At 43.2% G+C, this 20,141-nt stretch overlaps 1 protein-coding gene across 1 annotated transcript in view; it reads left to right on the top strand.

The window, feature by feature from the left end:
* Nucleotides 1-18,260, top strand: part of SMTNL2 (smoothelin like 2) — a 74,834-nt gene extending 56,574 nt beyond the window's left edge. The window contains exon 9 of the mRNA XM_075263626.1: nt 15,988-18,260. Within this exon, the coding sequence (XP_075119727.1) occupies nt 15,988-16,114 (127 nt within the window). The 3' untranslated portion in view covers nt 16,115-18,260. The remainder of the gene's footprint in view (nt 1-15,987) is intronic.
* The last annotated feature ends 1,881 nt before the right edge of the window (nt 18,261-20,141 follow it).

Raw genomic sequence — 20,141 nt, 5'->3', positions numbered from 1 at the left:
TTTCAGCGGACACTAGGAGCGGACACGGTACTATTCCGTTATCGGGCCAGCAGCAGCGCAGTTCAGCAGCAGCTTTCGGGACAGCAGTTCAGCAGCGGGAATTACAATGACATCCGAGGACTGCTGGCCCGATGCTTGTGCCCAGTAACCAGTACATCGATGACCCCCCTCCCCCATCCTTCTCCTCCTGCCAGTGCTGCCCCCCAGCTCTCCTTACATCTTCCCCGTACCCTCTCCCCGCCACACGACTAGGCCTCACCTCAGCGCTAGTACCGAGACCGAAAGGAAAGACACCGGGGCTCAATCCAGGCCCTGACAAGAAACACGCCGACTATAGGAACGGTGAGCTACAGCGAGCCGGAGGGACAAACTTTCTGCAGCGTCCGGCGGCTATCTAGTAGCATTCATTGCTCAAGATTTACGGTGAGGCCTATTACAGGGAGAGGGTACGGGGCAGATGTAAGAAGAGCTGGGGGGCAGCACTGGAAGGAAGAGGAGGATGAGGGCATCGATCGATGTACTGCCTACTACACACAAGCACGGCCTCTATCATCGGGCCAGCATCGGCTTAGTCATGTGGCGGGGAGAGGGTACGGGGTAGATGTAAGGAGAGCTGGGGGGCAGCACTGGAAGGAGGAGGAGATGGAGGGGGGGTCATTGATGTACTGGCTACTGGGCACAAGCATCGGGCCAGCAGTCCTCGGATGTCATTGTAATTCCCGCTGCTGAACTGAACTGCTGTCCCGAAAGCTGGTGCTGAAATGCGCTGCTGCTGGCCCGATAACGGAATAGTACCGCGGACACTACCTGTCGGACACCGACGGTAGTGTGAACGCTCCCTTATTTAAAACTATGTCCAAAGACTGATGAGAGAGAACAGCTTTAATACTTAAAGGTAACCTGTCAGGTCCAAATTGCCTATCAAACCAATAATTGTGCCATGTGGGGGCTTTAATAGGGTCAGAAACATACCTTTATGGCCACAAGCCAATGAAACAAAGCATATCCCATAGGAACAAATACATAAGGAAAATGGAGCTGCTATTTGTTACATACGCATATCAATTTACTACTATTAGTTACTATTTATACGTATAACTTTGAGGTTCTTCTTATACATGATTGATGAGACTTTTAAAAATCCATCTGCAGGACAGGATGAGCTCATTCAGTTAGTATGAGGTAGGTAACTTAGAGCTTAGGCTTCGTACAGGTGACCATGTGCTTTGTCAGGGTGCTAGGCTCATACACTGCCCGGGAGTCCAGGACAGAACTAGGACAAATCCTATTCATGTTCGTTTTGCAGCTGGGACTCACTGATAGAAGTGATTGGGGCTGTGGAGTCACAGGTGATACCTGTATTCATCCATAGGTCATTGGATCATAGCCTGGCCATATTCACCCTGTCATGTGTGTGTGCGTATATAGCTTAACCCTCCTAAGGCTGGTCTTACACGACCGTAGTTTAAGTCCGCAAATGTTCCGCAATTGAGGGTTTTCAATTGCGGACACATTATACTCAGTGCGGCCTCTTACACCACCGGATATTTGATCTGTGGTGTGCCGGGCCACAACCGAGGTCCGCACTTTTTAGAACATGTCCGTAATGGCCGCAATTCACGGCACTGCACGGACTCACTCATAGAGCTCTATGGGCGAGTGCGGCAGCTCACGGACATCTGTGGAGTGTAAGTTGCTGATCAGCAACTTGTGGACCGCAAAGGCATTACGGTCGCCTAAGGGATATAAAGAGTTACTTACAGTATCTCATCTGTAGCAGAACCAAGAGTAACTTGTTTTCTGACACTGTTATTTCCTGCTGTGAATGGAAAGACAAACTTTGATCTTTGTGGTGCAGAGTAGACATTGAGTAGGTAAAAGTGCTGGGGTTTTTTTTCGGGGGGGGGGGGGGGGGTGTTGCATTTAACAACCATGCAAGGAAAATTGATCTAAAAGAAAATCTATTTTTAATATAGTATTATATAGTTTGCATACTGTAAGAAAAAACAAAAACCGCAATGTCAGCATTTACAGCAAAAAAAAAGTGTCAGGTTAAGCAAATCTTGTTGCAATCAGTCGGGTTGTTTTAACCAGACAAGCAATAGGAACCATATGTTGACTGTATGTACAGAAATTCCCCTGAAAGTGGGCTGTATAGGTTTGTTTCGAACCTGATTGGCAAGACCTCCTTGCATGTCATGTTGTCAGGTCTCTAAATACCTTGGATATCCATTTATCACATAGCTGTTATGGATTCCTCTTGCCTTGCCTTTATCTCTTACATAAGTGCTGCCGCCCTACAAGCTGAAGCCTCTTCTCTTGCGTAAAGCAGAGAACAGACTGGTGAACACTACACATTATTCTTGTGTAGTGTTGGTCTGAAAAGGGTTAATCCCCGAAACCTGCACTCTTGGCCTTACGCTAGGTTCACACTAGCGTTTGGGTTTCCATTCTTCAGGTCCGCTTGAAGACCCTAAAAACGGAAACCCTAACTACTTAGTTACCCGTGGAAATCCACAGACCCCATAAACTATAATGGAGTCCGCTGGTTTTCCACCTGAAATCGTCAGAGAGAACAGTCCTGCAGCAATAGCTCAAAAACTCAGAACAAATGCAAATCCTTCCATACTAGCTTCTCTCTGAATAGACTCCATTCCAATATCCAGACTGGCTTACAAATGTTAGCCAAACACTGACTGTGTATAAGACCTTACAACGAAGATATCGCCTGTTCTTCTGACCGTGTATCACAGGAAATAAATATACGGAAAAAGCACAAGCCAAAGAGATTCAACACAAGGATTCAAATAAAAATTATATCAATTTATTACATAACAAAGAAAAAAAATTCAATTTAAAACACAATTTCATACAGCAGGGCAGATGGAATAGCCAAACAAGAGAGACCAACACTAGAAATCAACATAAAGTGCATGAGCATAAATCCATGTTATCATGTTAGAGGTTAGAATAACCAGCCAATACCTGATGCTATGTTAGCGCCATATAACATATGATGCAATGACCCCACATATACTAACCATAGATCCAATACTCGGTAATAACTTTGTACAAATATAAAGACAAAGTACTGAGAACTACACGAGCATGCTGCGCATGGTCGTGCAGTTCTCCACAACAAAATGGCACTTGGACATGTGCGGTAATGCTCACAACAGAGTGTTACTACGCATGCGCGGGATTTCAACCACCTAGAGCGAGAGTGCTGAAGAGATGGGCAGTACAGGACGTCTGGAGGAGGAGGGCGTAATGGAGCACAAACTAATGGAGAGGCGTTTGATAAGGTATGATGCAGGGGGTACTCGGAGGCCATGGCGAATAACCAGGGTGCTCCGGGAGCCTCATTTACTTATACTATTTGCCCGTTTTTACTAAAAACTGGAGGGTCTTTGGCAGAACTGGAGGCAGCACCTTTTTAAAGGCTATTCAGGCATATGTTTACCTCAAAATGACTTTTCTAAATGATAGAATCCCTTTAAGGCCCTAGACCTGTGTAGCAGAACGCTGGAAAAAAGAAATTGGCAGAAAGGCAGAGAACAATGCTGACTACAAAACAGTTGTGTGTTCCCTGCTTTTCTGCTGTATTTTTAATTATTTTTTTTTCTGTGGAGGGGACGCAGAAATCTAATGGGTATTTAGGGAGAGTGTGTACTTTAGCACATGGGGATGTATATAAGCGTTCATTCCTTTATGTCCAGTTAGTATATAAATATAGAACGCAGGAAATACTGGTGTTACTGCCTGAAACCGCTTATGTCACGCAGGCTGAAGAGCCAAGGGGTCTGCGCATACTTCACACACTTAGGGGGGCACCGGAGTCGGCCCCGTATCGGTGTGAACCCTGGCTGGCACATGTAATCACTTTTGCTCTTTGTACACATGCCCCCGGGCTTACTTATTGTGTTTGTGTTTCAGGAATGTTTTCATAATGACTTCATCCTATCTGGGCCCCCCTCCCCTTCTTCCCCAAGGAGGTGCAGATCATGAGTGTGTTATGTATCCCTCCGTCTGTAGCCATTCTTAACTCTTTCTTTTCGCCATGTACAGTTACATTAGAGCAGAACACAAAGTTCTTGATGTGGTGTAACCGAAACCCTGAACACGTTACACCAAAAAGGTCTTCATTCACACTACAGGAGTAGAAACCTGTTATACCAATTATTATTCATCTGGTTTCAGCTTTCACGTGGGAAAGTGTGATGTGTCTGTAGGTTTTCATTTAGGACATATGTGGGAATCCGATCCGCAGCGCAGCTATACGGCGTATACACCACCTTACTGTATCTTGTCAGGAACAGTCAGTTATACATTAACCTGCTCTCTGCATATTGTGGACATTGTATTTTCATTCTGTTAAGATTGAATACAATGGGAATGGGTAAAATGGATTATTAACTACCCAGGACGGAGCTAAAGCGACAAATCCAGAATCTGTTGCTATAAATATAATTTGCTTATGCCGAGTGTATCATGTGGTTCAGATATAGATCAACCAGCAAACGTGTCTGTTGTATATTGTAGATGCCAAAAATTCCACTAATTGGGGGGGGGGGGGGGGCTAGCAGAACCCATTGAAATCAATGGGAGACTTTTTTTTTTTTTTTTTCAGCATGGAAAATTCCACACCAAATTCCTGTGTTTGAATGGACCCTTAGGCTGAGGCCCCACATTACAGAAAGTTGTTTTTTGTTTTTTTTTGTTGTTTTTTTTTTTTTTGGTTTGTTTGCAGATTTTGTTGTGGTTTTTTGAGCCAAAGCCAAGAGTGGATTGAGCAGAAGGTAGAAGTGTAGGTACTTTCTATATACAGTAGTCCCCATTCCTTTTGTAGCCATTCTTGGCTTTGACTCAAAAAAATGGCAGCAAAATCTGCTGTTTCCGAAACGTGGGGCCTTAGCCTTAGGGTGCATTCACACGGAGGAAAAGGACGCATATTCCACGTCAACTTTGGCACGGAATCAGTGTTAGATTCTGTGCGGAAAAAGGCCTCCCCATAGAGTTCTAGGGGAGGCTTTATTTGCGTGGAATCACGCCAACATCAGTGCGGAATCTGCGCCATTTTCCTCCATGTGAATTCAGCCTCCGTGTCTTGTGCTGCAGGTTTCTAACATACAGCATCTCAATTATTGCTGCACTTTCACCTGTGGTTTTCAATCTCGCAATGTAAAGGTTGAAAGCCAGGGCCAGCCGCCCAGGAATTGCAGTTGAAAGTTGCAGTGAAAAACGGCCATTTTCATTTTTTTATTTTTGCCACAAGTGGTTACTCGCAGTATGTCTGCTGTGGTCATCCCACAAGGGACCTGATGTGTGGGGCCTTAGCATTGAGCTAGCCATACACATAAGGCTTAAGTTCACATCTGTGTCGGAGACTCCATCGCAGGGTCTTCTTGAAATCGGTGGATGAAAAATTCCTGCATGTACAAATTTTTTGTCCACCAATTTCAGATTGTCCATCGATTTGTTTAAAAACAATGGTTACCCAACAGACCCCATTACCCAAGTGGGTACGTCGGACTCCACATATATCTGCTATTTTAGCGGATAGCGGACCGAGTGTCTGGTATTGTTCTTCAATTGATAGCTGTTGGTCGAACACGGAGGGCTCCTTCACATGGCATAAGCACGCCACCCATTTATACACGTGTCCGAGCGCGGCGCTTCAAAACAGAGCCCATTGATTTCAATGGGAAGCCGCGCGTATATGCCGATATACGCGCTTTTCTTATTGCAGTGGTTCTCAACCTTTCTAATGCCATGACCCTGCAATACAGTTCCTCATGTTGCGGTGACCCCATTCAGTTTGGAACACGCGCCATAACGGCGTGCGTTCCAGCTGAATAGCGCTGCTGCAGACAGTAGCGCGGCTTCTCAGTGGCTAAAGCCATCGGAAATATGTATTTTCTGATGGCTTTAGGCATACCTCCCAACTTTTGAAGATTAGAAAGAGGGACAAAATATGCGGCGCGCCACGGCAAATTTGGCTCCGCCCAATTTTATGTTGACTTCGCCCATTCTCATTAATTTTTCATGTGTTCCCACACAGTATAATCCTCCTACAGTCACCCGTACATTATATGTCCCCTCGCCATCTCTCCCCCAGTTTCATATAACCCCTTCATCTTCCTCCAGTTTCATGTCCCCATCTGTTCCCCAGTTTCATGTTCCCCCATCTCTGCCCACAGTTTCATGTCACTCCATCTCTGTCCCCAGTGTCATGCCGTTTCCCCCCCCCCCTTCATTATGTTCCACCTTAATGTTTAAAACAAAAAAAAAAAAAACTTATACTCCAACGCTCCCCCGCTGCTCTCTCCACAGTCTCGCTCACTCATATAGTTGTAGCCGCGATGTGTCATCACATCGCGGGTACACATACAGAAGCCGCAACACAGCGTTAAAGCAGGAGCTGGCTGTGACAGCTCCTGCTTTAATCGCCTGTGTTCAACTCATCGGTGTCCTCCGGGCACCGGGACATACCTCCCACCGACCGGGACAGTTGGGAGGTATGCTTTAGGCGACCCCTGTGTTTTGGTCGTTCGACCCCCGCTGGGGTCGCGACCCACAGGTTGAGAACCGCTGTCTTATTGGAATCAATGGGTTCTGTTTTGAAGCGCCACGCTCGAACACGTGTATACGTGTCTAAATGAGCGGCGCGCTTACGCCGTGTAAGGGGCCCTTATACTGACAGATTTATTTATTTAATTTTTTTTTTTAAAGAAACCCCAGACTTCACATAACCATATGCTTGTTCTATGTGCCCACAATGAGGAGAGGCCGGGCCCCACGTTTCGTCCACATCCACACATTGCAGAAAATAATCTACAGCAGAAAAGCGTACGCGTTAACGCTTTCCTGGCAGTGGGTTACCTCCAGTGGTTAGGGGATTCCTTATTAAGATTGGAACACCTTTCATCTAATATGTATGGTCATCTTAGGACATAAAGATTTTGCCCGCTCCAGCAGCCTTCCTATATTTTTCACCGTTGGGAACATGGTGCATTCATACATATGGAAACTGAAACAAAACTGCTCTGTATGAATCTGACCCAAGTCTGCCCTTATTACTTCTAGACTCTGCAGAATACAAAGGCCGATGCTCCAATGTAATAAATGGAGTGACTCAGTTTTGCTTCCTGCGGTGCCTGAACACAAAAAAGGAGTGTTTTTCATAAAGGCATGCTGAGTGCGGGCTCTACATTTGAGAAGGTCTCCACCCAGATGTTAACAGAATATGACCAAACTATGCTTGTTAACAGGAATTCCATAGTATAAGTCACCTCTAATGTGTCACTCGGCACCGGTCCTCCAGTATTACTCCTCTCTTTACCGCCGCTTACCTATAAGGTACAGGATTATGTGGTAAATGGTAAGATTGACATGATAATTCATGGTATTGTTTACTAGAGGCCTGCATTGTAATGATGTGGAGGCGTCTTGTGCCCCTAGCAAATAACCTTGTATTCCATGGAACTAGACTATGCGTTAAAATAGTCCCACTGAACACCTGTCTCCTTACATTCCCATATCCCAATACCCTACTACGATATTCAGCATTAATTGAGGTGGTTTCCCAATCAGCACCCCCTACCACATAGAGCTGAGAGTGGGTGCAAATATTCTCTACCTGCTTTCTCTCCCCTCTCTCCTTCATGGTGTCACATGACCCACAGGAAAAAACAACCTTCATTAAATTAACTTTAAACTTCAAATCAATGAAATAAAAACACAACAACTTTTTAATGGAAGATAAATGGCCGTGGTGTTTTATTTATGGGGTTACCAATCCAACAATAAATAAATAATTAAATCATCATTAAAACTTCAAACTTTATAAATATTAAATAATTAGAACCAAAATACCATAAAACCAAATAACAATACAGTAAACTTACAGTCCTCCCAGCGATAGCTGGGCGACTAAAACCCCCACTAATAAAACTCCACGACAGTCCATAATTGACATATTGGGCGGGCGGGTGGGCGTTGACTTCCTCCAGCTGGTCTCCTCAGGAACTGTCACAGAGCTACCAGCTGAGCAGTCTTTTATCTTCAAATTTCCCGCCTTTCACAAACAGCTGTCCAATCAGCTGATAAGCTCGTTGCTGGGCAGAAACATCTGGCAATCCGCTGCTAGGCCGTTACTGGGCAGATTATCAAGAAAGAAACTTCTAGAACCTACTCATGCCAAGGGCACAGCTGACCTTGCTTAACCCCAACTGGTAAGCACCATCTTGTAGAATTACCTCAAGAAATAGGGGGATAATAAAAGAAGACCAAACCAAATTAGATTAAATTTATTGAAATAAATAATTAATATAAACTCCTGGGGACAGTGACACCATGTGCCCCCTCATCATATACATTCAAGGGGGCCTCTCATGGTGTCACATGACCCACAGGAAAAAACAACCTTCATTAAATTAACTTTAAACTTCAAATCAATGAAATAAAAACACAACAACTTTTTAATGGAAGATAAATGGCCGTGGTGTTTTATTTATGGGGTTACCAATCCAACAATAAATAAATAATTAAATCATCATTAAAACTTCAAACTTTATAAATATTAAATAAATAATTAGAACCAAAATACCATAAAACCAAATAACAATACAGTAAACTTACAGTCCTCCCAGCGATAGCTGGGCGACTAAAACCCCCACATGGCCTTGACTAACTAGTCAAGGCCCCCCCCCCCCCCCCCAAACACCAACAGCCCATTTTCAATCATATTTTGTAACCCTACATTAAAAATATCGTTACCAGCATCATTAAATGAACACCATCTTTCCTATAAAGCCCTGAAATAAAACCTTCTAAATCAATGTGGCGATAGGAAAAACCACCTAAACAAGGTAAGTATTTAGACATGGATCTGTTTAACCGCTTTCTAATTCTATCCAAAAAATTAGTTGCACTATTGTTCCAAACTAACCTGGGAACTAACTTCAGAGAAAACCAAAATAACATCAGGATATAAGCATTTTAAGAATGCCAAATCTCTTTTCATTTCTGACATAAGATCCAATGTATTAACTTTGCCAATATCATTCCCACCTAAATGAATATTAATTACATGAGGATTTGGCCATAAAAACTTAACTTTCTAACTTCGCTAATCAAGGACTTCCACATCATACCACGGATGCCTTTCCAGAAAATTCTCACAGTATTTAAATCAAATGATAAATTCTCCTTGTAATTTCTCACTTGCGCTCTCTTCAGGGCACAATAAATAAAAGAATGACCAATTAGCCAAATTATTAATGGATCACCTAGAATAAAGCAAAACCAGTTACAACAACAATAATTCAGGTCTTATGTACAGCTTAAAACGATGTGATTCCCATCTGCCAATCTTTTTTATTATAGCATCATCTAGACCCATTCTTGCTGCTTCAGTAGCAGCTCCAATCCTGAAAGAATGAGCTGAGATTTTAAAATGTTGCAAACCCAACTGACATAAACATTTTCTAAGGACAGAGTTGAATTGAAACTTTGTTAACGGCTTAAGATTTACATGTAGCAAAAAGTTACCAACCGTATTGGGTCTTGTTACTAACCACTTTGCTACAGTAGCAATGGGACAAATATTCCTCTGCTGCAATCCATATAATTGAATAAAACAACCCTTTGCCAATTGATCAGTTTTGGACCTGAGCAAGAAAATTGTCAATATGTTATCATCCAATTGAACATCTTTTATATCCAAACCTGATTTAGAACAGCTGTTTTCTGCCACCAACTCCGAAATCCGCAACGCTGCAAAAAAGGCAACTGTAAAAGCAGTTCTAAATAAAGATAACTCAAATTGATTAAAACAGATCACTTCTAACACTTCCCATAATTTCTCTAATAATACAATTGATATTGGCATTCTTCTTGGTTGAGGAGGTACCATTCTGTGATGCCCCTTCAACATTTGTTTCACCAAAATTGGGGAGCTAAAGGTGGATTACCTGACAACTTCAGAAAGAATGATATTCCAGCTAATTGCTTCTGAATTGATGCACTTGATAAACCTTTTTGCATAAGATCACAGATAAAAATCAATACTAAGGCTACATTAGTTGCTAGGCAATTAACTCTTATTGAATTACAAAATTAAATCCAGTCTTTCCATGCAGCCGAGTAATCAGACCATGTTCTCGGTGCAATGGATGCTCTTAAATTCTCACCAATCAATCTCAAATAAGGTCCCAAAGATGTACTGGACACGGAATCCCAAATCTCTCTGCATTCGGTACCAGGGTAAAAAATTGATCTAGCTGCAAATAAGATAAGGAATCGGCTATAACATTATTTCTCCCTGCTACATATCTCGCTTTAATCCACACGTTAAACTTCAAGCAACACAAAACTAAAAGCCGTAACAATTTAACCACCATTTCTGACTTAGAAGAGAGTGTGTTGATAGCAAATACCACTCCTTGATTATCTGAATACAATAAAATTCTTTTATTTTGGAAAACTGAACCCCATATAACTACTGCTACTACTACAGGGAATAATTCCAGTAAAACAATGTTCTTCACAATTTCATTCTCAAACCAAACCTTAGGCCAATGCTCCGCTGACCACTGGCCCTGACAAAAAGCTCCATACCCAATTCCACCAGCTGCATCAGTAAATAATTGAAATGCATCTGACTCAATGAACTCTGACTGCCAACAATCAGAACCGTTATAATGTGAAAGAAACTCTAGCCATAGATTTAAATCCTCTTTTAGACTTCTAGTCAATCTGATGTGTGACTGTGGTGACTGTAAACCACACGTAGCTCTGTATAAACGTTTACAAAAAACTCTACCGATCGGAATTACTCGCCCAGCAAAATTTAACAAACCTAGGAGCGATTGCAACTCTTTTAGTGTGACTTTAGCTCTAGCTAAAAAATCAACCAGCAATGCTTTCATCTTAACAATTTTCTCTATGGGTAAATGAAATTCCATTTTTTTTCTGAGTCAATAACTATTCCTAAAAATTCTAATGACAAACAAGGTAACACAGTCTTTTCACCTGCAATCGGGATTCCAAAACAATTACAAATCTATAAAAACTTAGACAATAACAAACTACAACCATCAGAATCCGAACTACTTACAAACAAGAAATCATCAAGATAATGAACAATATTAACATTACCCGCTTCTTTCTCCTCTACCCAATGCAAAAATGAAGAAAAAGCTTCAAAATAACTACATGACCTACTAAATCCCATAGGAAGACACTTGTCGAAATAATACCTACCATCGAACTGAAAACCTAACGAATTAAAACCTTTCGGGTGTACTGGCAGCAAGCAAAAAGCAGACTTAATATCCGCCTTTGCAAGCCAGGCCCCATGCCTGCATCTCCTTAACAATACCAATGCATCAACAAAAGAAGCATATTCAACTGTACATTCTTCTTTTAATAATTCATCATTCAGAGAATGATGCCTGGGGTAGGACAAGTGGTGTATTAATCTAAATTACCCAGGTTCTTTCTTAGGAACGATACCCAAAGGGGAAATTCTAAAGTTAAGGAAAGGTGGGTCCAAAAATGGGCCTGCTATCCTACCTGACTCTAATTCTTTTTCAATTTTCTTAGCCACTACTTGCTTATGTAAATTAACAGACTTAAAATTATCAGAACTCCTTTGTACTAGGCTGCTGTTGTCCTGACAGTGCATTCTTTCTAAAGCATTTTGACATGAGGTGGGCACCGCCACAAAAGGAACATTCATGACGGTACCTACAATTATTAAACCATCTACATGAAGATTCATTAAAAGCAAAACATACTCCTTTCCACATGGTAGGTTGAGTAGGAGTAGATTGCCTTACTGGAGCATTCCGCTGCGGTAACATGAGATTCAACCATAATCCAACATCTTTTACACCCCATTTTAGGGAGGGGTACACTGCTATTTTTTGATGAAATAATTCAACATATGTAAACCAGGCCATCCCTCCAAAATTTCTGTAAGCTTCTAGAATTATAACTATATGTTGGAACAGCCCTGAACATAAATTTGGATTTTTTCTTTTTTTCTTTTTTTTTTATTAGTACCGCAGCGTATATGCAGAAGGCCTGCAACCAATTGTGGAAAGAACGCGATGCAACTCGCTTTCTTTCATCATTTTTTTTTTTTTTTTTTTTAATTTTATTTATTTATTTTTTTATTATCAACCTTAACTAATGTTTCCTTTGCGGAAGGAAGCAATGACAATAATTCAACAAATTCTAATTTCCAGATCCGCACTTTCACAGAAATATTCAAATGATAGCCAAGCGGGGAAATTTCACAAGCCATTGCTTCCTTCACACAAGTTTCAGATACTCCTGACCCTTTTTCAATAACCGGGTTAACATTCGCATCACTACAAACATTGCTAATCACACTAGAAGGCTTAATCCAAGCCTCTGATATAGAAGATGCTTTAGAAGCACTAGCAAAATTGTTAATTAACTGCATTAAATCTCAACACAGACTTGACATGGATGTTCTCACCAGCCGTTGCGGCCTCCTGGCCTATACCAGAGGATTGATGTGGATTTTGAAAGCTGTCATCAGTGGCACCGGATCCATCTCTGTGCTGTAAACTTGTCTTCTGCACCGCAGCAGGGGACGCAAGGGGGGCAGGTACATCTACAACCGGCAGCTACCACAACTCAGAATGATGTTGTGATCCCAGGCTATAGCTCCTTCCCTGTCTCTCACCCGAGATACCCTGATAAGGGTGCCCGGGGGGACATGGGCTATCATGCCGCCGTTGTGTGTCCCGTGACCCCCCCCGTGCTCCCCCCCGCCGTGCTCCTCTGACCTCTACTGCTTTGGGGTCTGCTGGGCTCCAGGGCGGCGTCTTCGCGGCAACCGCCGCTCTCCTGCTGCAGCTGCGGTCTCTCCCTCCATCCGGGCTCCACACGCTGCTCTCCCCTGGTCCGGCTGCCTGCACTCGCTGAACCCCGCCTGACGTCAGTGGGCAGGGTATAGGCCACGCGGCTCCGACGGCTTCTCTTCGCCGGCATTGAAATTTCGCCGGCAGAGACAGCAGGCTGTCTTTCTCCTCCGCTCCCGACATCCGACAAGGTAAGTACTTCGGCTTGGCTGCGCAATGTCCCACTTGTCTCCGGCTGTGAGAGGCAACTCTGGAGCCATTCTTCTCCGCCAGCAGATTCAGCTCTCTCCATTAGCTTCTTCAATAGTTCCTCCATAGTAGATAGGTGGGCGTTGACTTCCTCCAGCTGGTCTCCTCAGGAACTCTCACAGAGCTACCAGCTGAGCAGTCTTTTATCTTCAAATTTCCCGCCTTTCACAAACAGCTGTCCAATCAGCTGATAAGCTCGTTGCTGGGCAGAAACATCTGGCAATCCGCTGCTAGGCCGTTACTGGGCAGATTATCAAGAAAGAAACTTCTAGAACCTACTCATGCCAAGGGCACAGCTGACCTTGCTTAACCCCAACTGGTAAGCACCATCTTGTAGAATTACCTCAAGAAATAGGGGGATAATAAAAGAAGACCAAACCAAATTAGATTAAATTTATTGAAATAAATAATTAATATAAACTCCTGGGGACAGTGACACCATGTGCCCCCTCATCATATACATTCAAGGGGGCCTCTCATTCTTCTCCCTCATTACAGCCCATTGATTTCAATGACAAATGTGTAATGGTTCCCCTGACCAGTGGTAATTCTGCAGGGAATTCGGCACTTCAGGTTTAGTGAATGTAGTTTTGAAGCCAAAATTATGGGTGGATTTAAAAAAGAGGATATAGTATATGTCCTCTATAGGTTCTCCCCTGGTTTGGCTTCAAAATCTGAATGTATCCTTGGGCAGTTTTCTAACGCTAAGGCTGCAGCTCAGTAATGTAGGGAGTGTGAAGGGACATACTAGGGGACATTCGCATGGAGTAACGCGGCGCTGATTCTGGCACGATAACTCGCATAAGAATCAGCGCTGCAAAACAGAATCTTATTGACATCAGCGGGTTCTGTTTAACGCGCGTAGCACATTGAAAATAGGATAAAAAGCCCCCCATTGACTTGTTGACTTTTTTTTTTTGTTTTTTTTTTCTTATGTAGATTGTGAGCCCCATATAGGGCTCACAATGTACTTTTGTTTTTATTTATTTATTTTTAATCTCAGTATGTCTTTGTAGAATGGGCGGAAATCCACACAAACACGGAAAGTTTCTGGCGGGATTCGAGCCCAGGACTCCAGCGAGCGCTGCAAGGCTACAGTGCTAACCACTGAGCCACCGTGTTTTCAATGTGTTACATGCGTTAAGCGGAACCCATTGAACTCAAAGGGATTCTGTATTGCAGCACGGATTCTTACGCGAGTTATCATGCAAGAATCAGCGCTGCGTTACTCCGTATGAATGCCCCCTTACCTGCATTATCATGTGATCATTGTCATCACATACCAGTAGGGGTGCATCTGTTTGCCTGCAGTGACTTCGGCTTTATTCACACCCCCAATTTTTTATGGACACCGCATGTCTTCATTTGTTTCAATGTATTTCTTCAGCCTTGCAGAAACACGTTTGGTTTCATGCCTCCATGAACAAAAGTCTCTCGCCCTAAGGACTGTCCAAAGCAGAAAACCCCCTTTCATTGCTGTTATTTTCGTTCGGTTATAATAGGAGTCCATGTTATTTTTGGAAGTATTCCTTCCATATTCTGATCTGAAATGACAGAACTACAAAAAAGTGTTTTCAGGCTTGAGCCCTGTCAGCGCTGGCTAAATCCAAGCACATGAAGAGCAGGTGGATGCGAGCGGCATTGTTACCAACGCCTCATCAAACCTCATCATAATCCTTTGCATGTAATCAGAGATTTGGGAGCACCCAGTGTCAGAAATCCTGCCGTCCTGAATACTAATCTGCAGCTTGGACCAGAAGTGAACTTGTCACTGTGCCGTAAATGAAGTATGAACAATGTGGCACAGGATAAAACAGTCTACACAAGTGTTTTGGCGCTGCTATGCCGGGGCTTCTACTAATGAGCGGCGGCATTTCAAAGAGAACATTACGGGTTTTTTTTCCCCTAAAACAAGGAGATAAATCCTAAAATCAGATTAACTAGTGGACCAAATTACTACGACTAAGCTGGTATTAAAGGGATAGCTGAAATATGGTTATTATGTAACTAATGGCTATTAAAAGGCACTGCCAAATCCTGTTTTTCTATATTCCTCCATCATGATAGAAGTTTATGAAGGCATTATACTTGACTGAGTCAGTGGGTTACACATTATGTTCAATCCATGCCAAGCAGTAGGTAGACTGGGCACTCCCAAAACCTTAACAAGAGCAAAGAGGACCTTTCACCACCTCCCGTTCTTAACATCTGTTAATAGTCGCTGCTCCAATGGTTCAAGTACAGTTGGATTTTTTTTTTCTCCCACCGTTCCTGAGTAATCAGTGCAGTTAGTTTTGTAGTAAATTTGCAGTGTTCTTTGCTTAGAAACATGGTGCCCATGCCAAGATCGTATGGGTCACCGCTAGGGTTGAGCTGATCTTGAGATTTCAGGAATCGATTTTAAAATCTGATTTCCGGTAATTTTCCAGCCGATCATGAAATTTGCTTGATTGGAATCCGATCTTTCATGATTCCAATTGCTCAACCCTATTCATAATATATACCTCAATAGGGTTGAGCCGATCTTGAGATAACCTCCGACCTCGATCCCACCGGAAAAGATCGGGATCGGAATTTCGATCGCGATCATGAAATCAGAATCCGATCTTTTCCGATCCCGATCGCTCAACCCTAGTCACCACTATATAGATTAATGTTCTTTCATAATACTTTTAAAAAAATCTTATACATTTTTTTTTTTTTTTTCTATGAAAGGAGTTTATTGCAATAATATTTAAAGAGATTATTTTCAGATTTTTGTGTTATTATATTAATATTATTATTTGCCATTTCCATACATCATTGCTTCAGTTATTGATCACCTGTTAATTTATTTCAGAAAAATGGCTCATTGTGACCGTCTCATTGAAGTTGAAGACATGCTGATGATGGGCAGGAAGCCGGACCCGATGTGTGTGTTCACCTACGTTCAGTCTCTCTACAACCACCTGCGACGCTTTGAGTGATCTCCGCCACCACTGCTTGCCCTGGTCAAGGTTGGCAGCGCTCGGGCCTCATCTTATCACAGCAGCCGTCTGACAACATGTCTTTCTATCTGTCTCTCCTGCAGCGGACACTGTGGCTTCCTTCAGAGAGACAGATAACACAGGAATGTCCACAAGGTGCTCAGGACACTCTCTATTTTTACAGAACCATTCATTGTTTCCCGCTTGACAGAAAGGAGGTGGATGTGTTGGTTTTGTCACCTCTGGACTTGTTTTGAAGTCTGAATGACACCCTGGTGGCTCATTGTCTCAGCCTCCAAACCAACCAAGCCTGTGCTACAAGGCGCTGACCTAGATGAGCAAGAGACTCCGATTCACAGAAGTGAGCCAATGCTGTGACGATCAGTCTGGTGCTAATTCCCATGAAAGTGAATGCACTGCGGCTTTGTTCTTTATGGTTTTTTTGGTCTTTGTTCTGTTTTTTTTTTTTTTTCTTCCCATGGAGCATAGATTATATGCATGCCTCTTCTAAACTGGACATCTAATATTTCTATAGAATATCCCTATGTGCTCATCAGTGCAATAGGAGACTGTCATGGACTGCAATGGGATCTCAATCACAAGCCAAAGAATAGAATGAAATCTTTGTATTTTTCAATGTGTCCACTGGTTGTGTATAGAATATTCGAGGCCAAGCATACAGGGCTTCCACGTGCCCTCACTACTGCCACCCTTCATTCACATGATAAAAGGGTTACCAAGACTCTTTATACAGAGACCTGTTGTATCTCGTCTCCCATTATATTGGGTTGCTTTTAATGGATTCAGTATATGTTCCGCCACTCGCCATATGGATATAGTAAGGTTTTATTCTATCACCACAGATCTACATATATTATTTGTATGACGTGGTTTAGCTGACAAGTTATAGACTATTGGCACGGATATGTATATGCATACTCTGTGCTGGTTTTTAATATTTTATCTTTATTTTTAAAGAGGACCTGTTACTTCTCTTGACTTATCGGTTTTAGTAAATAAGTTGTATTCCCATAAAGAAATGTTGAACCTCTTTTCTCATCTAAATCTGTGTTGTGTTGCTCCTCTGTTGTTCCTCCTGGAAATGTGTGAATACACTGTCAACTGGGCACCATGATTCCCCTTGTCATTCTACCTGTGGTTACCATGTGTGTAGAGACGCTCCCTATAGACACAGGGATAGTAACACCCTGTTTGTGGTGAGGAACATCGCAACACAGAGTTCTGAGAAAAGATAGTGGTTTATGGTCAATACAGCTGAGCGATCGGGAGGGGCGACATGTCCTGTTTTATATGAGTGGTGAAGTTCTGAGCAGTGGTTTGCATCCTTATAGAAGATCTGTCGTCTCTCCTGACGTGTCTGATTTAGTAAATATGCTTTCCCCATGAAATAACAATTTTGGAGCATCTGCCTTGTGTTCTTCCTCCAAGGAATTTATGACTACTAGGTGTTACCATTCTGCTTGTCAAAGGCGATGCGACCATACAGTCAGCACGGATTGGACAATGTCCGAGTATGTGAGGACACCCCTACAGAAAATATCAATTTATTCATAGATTTCTAGAAGGCACAATGAATGCAGAGTTCTAAGAAAAGATGCTTTGGGTTGAGGCCCCACGTTGCGGAGACGCAGCTTTTTTTTTTGTTGCAGATTTAGCTGTGGTTTTTTGAGCCAAAGCCAGGAGTGGATTTAGCAGAAGAGAAAAGTATAAGAGCCTGAGTTCTCATTCGTTTTGTGGCCATTCTTGGCTTTGGCTCAAAAAACTGCAGCAAAATTTGCAACCAAAAAAAGCTGTGTTTCCACAACGTGGGGCCACAGCCTTAGCATTGTTTCATGGGGACAGCAGGTATTTACTAAGGCAAGCACATCAGGAAGGGGTGACCGGTCCTATTTTGTGTCTCTACACCATTACTTGTAATTCTGTGAAATAAGGTCACAGTCACTCCACCATGTTTTATTAGACACCCCCTATTGGTATTGCTCTTATATATGCACTGACTTTTTAATGTAATATAGATTTTATTGTTATGGCAAATAACAGTAGTGGAAATGTGTGATGGGCTTGGGAAGAAGACTGGAGACTGCTTGTTCCTTAATGGCTGATATTAAACGACACTGATTCTTTCCTTCGTTTGTCGGTTTTCCTAATTACCATTATCCGGTTATTTAATATCATCATCATCATCATCGCAATCTAAAATGTACATCAACCCCACTGAATGAATGATACATGTGAATGCCCTATGCTATATGCCAGAAGCTTTCCTGGATCAGTCTCGGTTTATGGCACATGGTATTATTCTTTTGCAGTGTATGAACTGTTCATACTCGTGTAAATGTCTTGCAATAGGTCTTGCCTATTGTAAGACATTTACACATTGGCAATGGCAATGTGTAAAATGTATTTTATTTGAGTTTTAAAAAGTGACAGAATTTGGGTGTAGGCATATCAGTAAGGCAGCAGGAGAGGGCCTAAGATCAACACTGTCTACCAATAAGTATTTGGACACCCAGTAAAGTTCTGCGGAGGTGGAGTTATGGTCTGGGGTGTTTCTCCTGGTATGGGCTGAGACCCTTGGCACCAGTACATGGTAAACTCAACGCCGACGCCTATTGCACTATTTTAGATAAGTGTGCTTCCTACATTATGGCGGTTCTATGGGTCGGACTAATGTTACTTCCAGGATGACAACGCCAGCTGTCATGTAGCGAGGTCTACCATGGCTTGGTACAGTGACAATCAGGTTACCCGACTGCACTGGCCTGCCCAGAGCCCAGACTTGAACCCTATCGAGCACCTCTGAGACGAGTTGGATCGCCGAACTAAGGGGTGCAGCAGCCGACCAAAATCGGTGAAAGAACTTACCTGTCTTCTCCAAGCCGAATGGAATAAAATACCACTAGCCGTCATACAAGGACTTGTGGAAAGCCCCGGAGGGTTGTGGCTGTAATTGCCGCTCGGACCACAGGTGTCCAAATACTTATTGGTAGACAGTGTAGAACAGATTTAACTTGTGGCTCTTCCTAAAGGCACTGCCTGAGTCGCTCCCCTATATTCACTCCTTAATGCCCGGGAATCTGGATGCAATACAATACAATACAAAGAAGCATTATTGGCACGTCTGAATAGGTATTTGGCATTGCCAAAGCAAGTAGAGTGGGTGAGGGTGGGGGCAGGCGTGGAGTGGGATGGTGGGTGGCTTGGGGTACAATAGTCCTTGGGGTCTTGTTGTTCTCCTTGTTTGACAAGTGGGCAATAGACATGTGGTGGGTATGGGAGGGCGTTTGATTTGGGGTATAATAATCCTTGGGGTCTCATCTTCCCTTCATTTGGCAGCAGATGGACACATATTGGGCAGCGATCTCCACATTTCCTCTTCTCCCAGTAGGATGTAGAGTTTCCTCTTCTCGTCTGCTGATGTGAAGTCTGGGATGTGGGCAGAGAGTCTTTGGTAGTAGGCGGCCCTGACTGCTGAGTATTTGGTGCAATGTTGCAGGAAGTGGGCCTAGTCTTCTAGGGCCCCTCGGTCACAGTGTTGGCACAGTCTGTTCTCCCGTGGCTGTACGTCTGCCTGTGCCACCCCGTTTCTATCTGTAGGCTGTGGGTGCTCAGTCTGTACCGGCTCAGGGTCTGTCTGTGTTTGGGGTGGGGTATTATTTTCCAGGTATGTGGCCATGGTGTAGTCCCTTTGCAGAGACTGGTACATGGTGAGTTTCTTTATTGTTTATTTTGTTTCTCCATTCTTCGATGTGCTTCTCTCTATGGCTCCCTTTATTTGGGCCTTGATCGTTGCCTGTTGGTGGTTTTGGTTAGGTGGTTGGCTGTCGTTTGGTGGGAAAGTGCCAGATTTGTTCAGGGCTCTGGGGCTTAGCCATGTTTGGTGGTGGTAGGAGTTTGGTTTGCTGCCCTGAATGTGTGCGTGGAATGCTATTGCCCTCTTCTGCATGGTGAGCCATAGGGGGAGTCTGCCTAGTTCTGCCCGGCTTGCTGTATTGGAGGTGCTACG

Source organism: Leptodactylus fuscus, chromosome 2 (assembly GCF_031893055.1).
Source record: "Leptodactylus fuscus isolate aLepFus1 chromosome 2, aLepFus1.hap2, whole genome shotgun sequence".
Taxonomy (NCBI): Eukaryota; Metazoa; Chordata; class Amphibia; order Anura; family Leptodactylidae; genus Leptodactylus; species Leptodactylus fuscus.
This window is presented reverse-complemented; position numbering and strand designations above follow the sequence as displayed.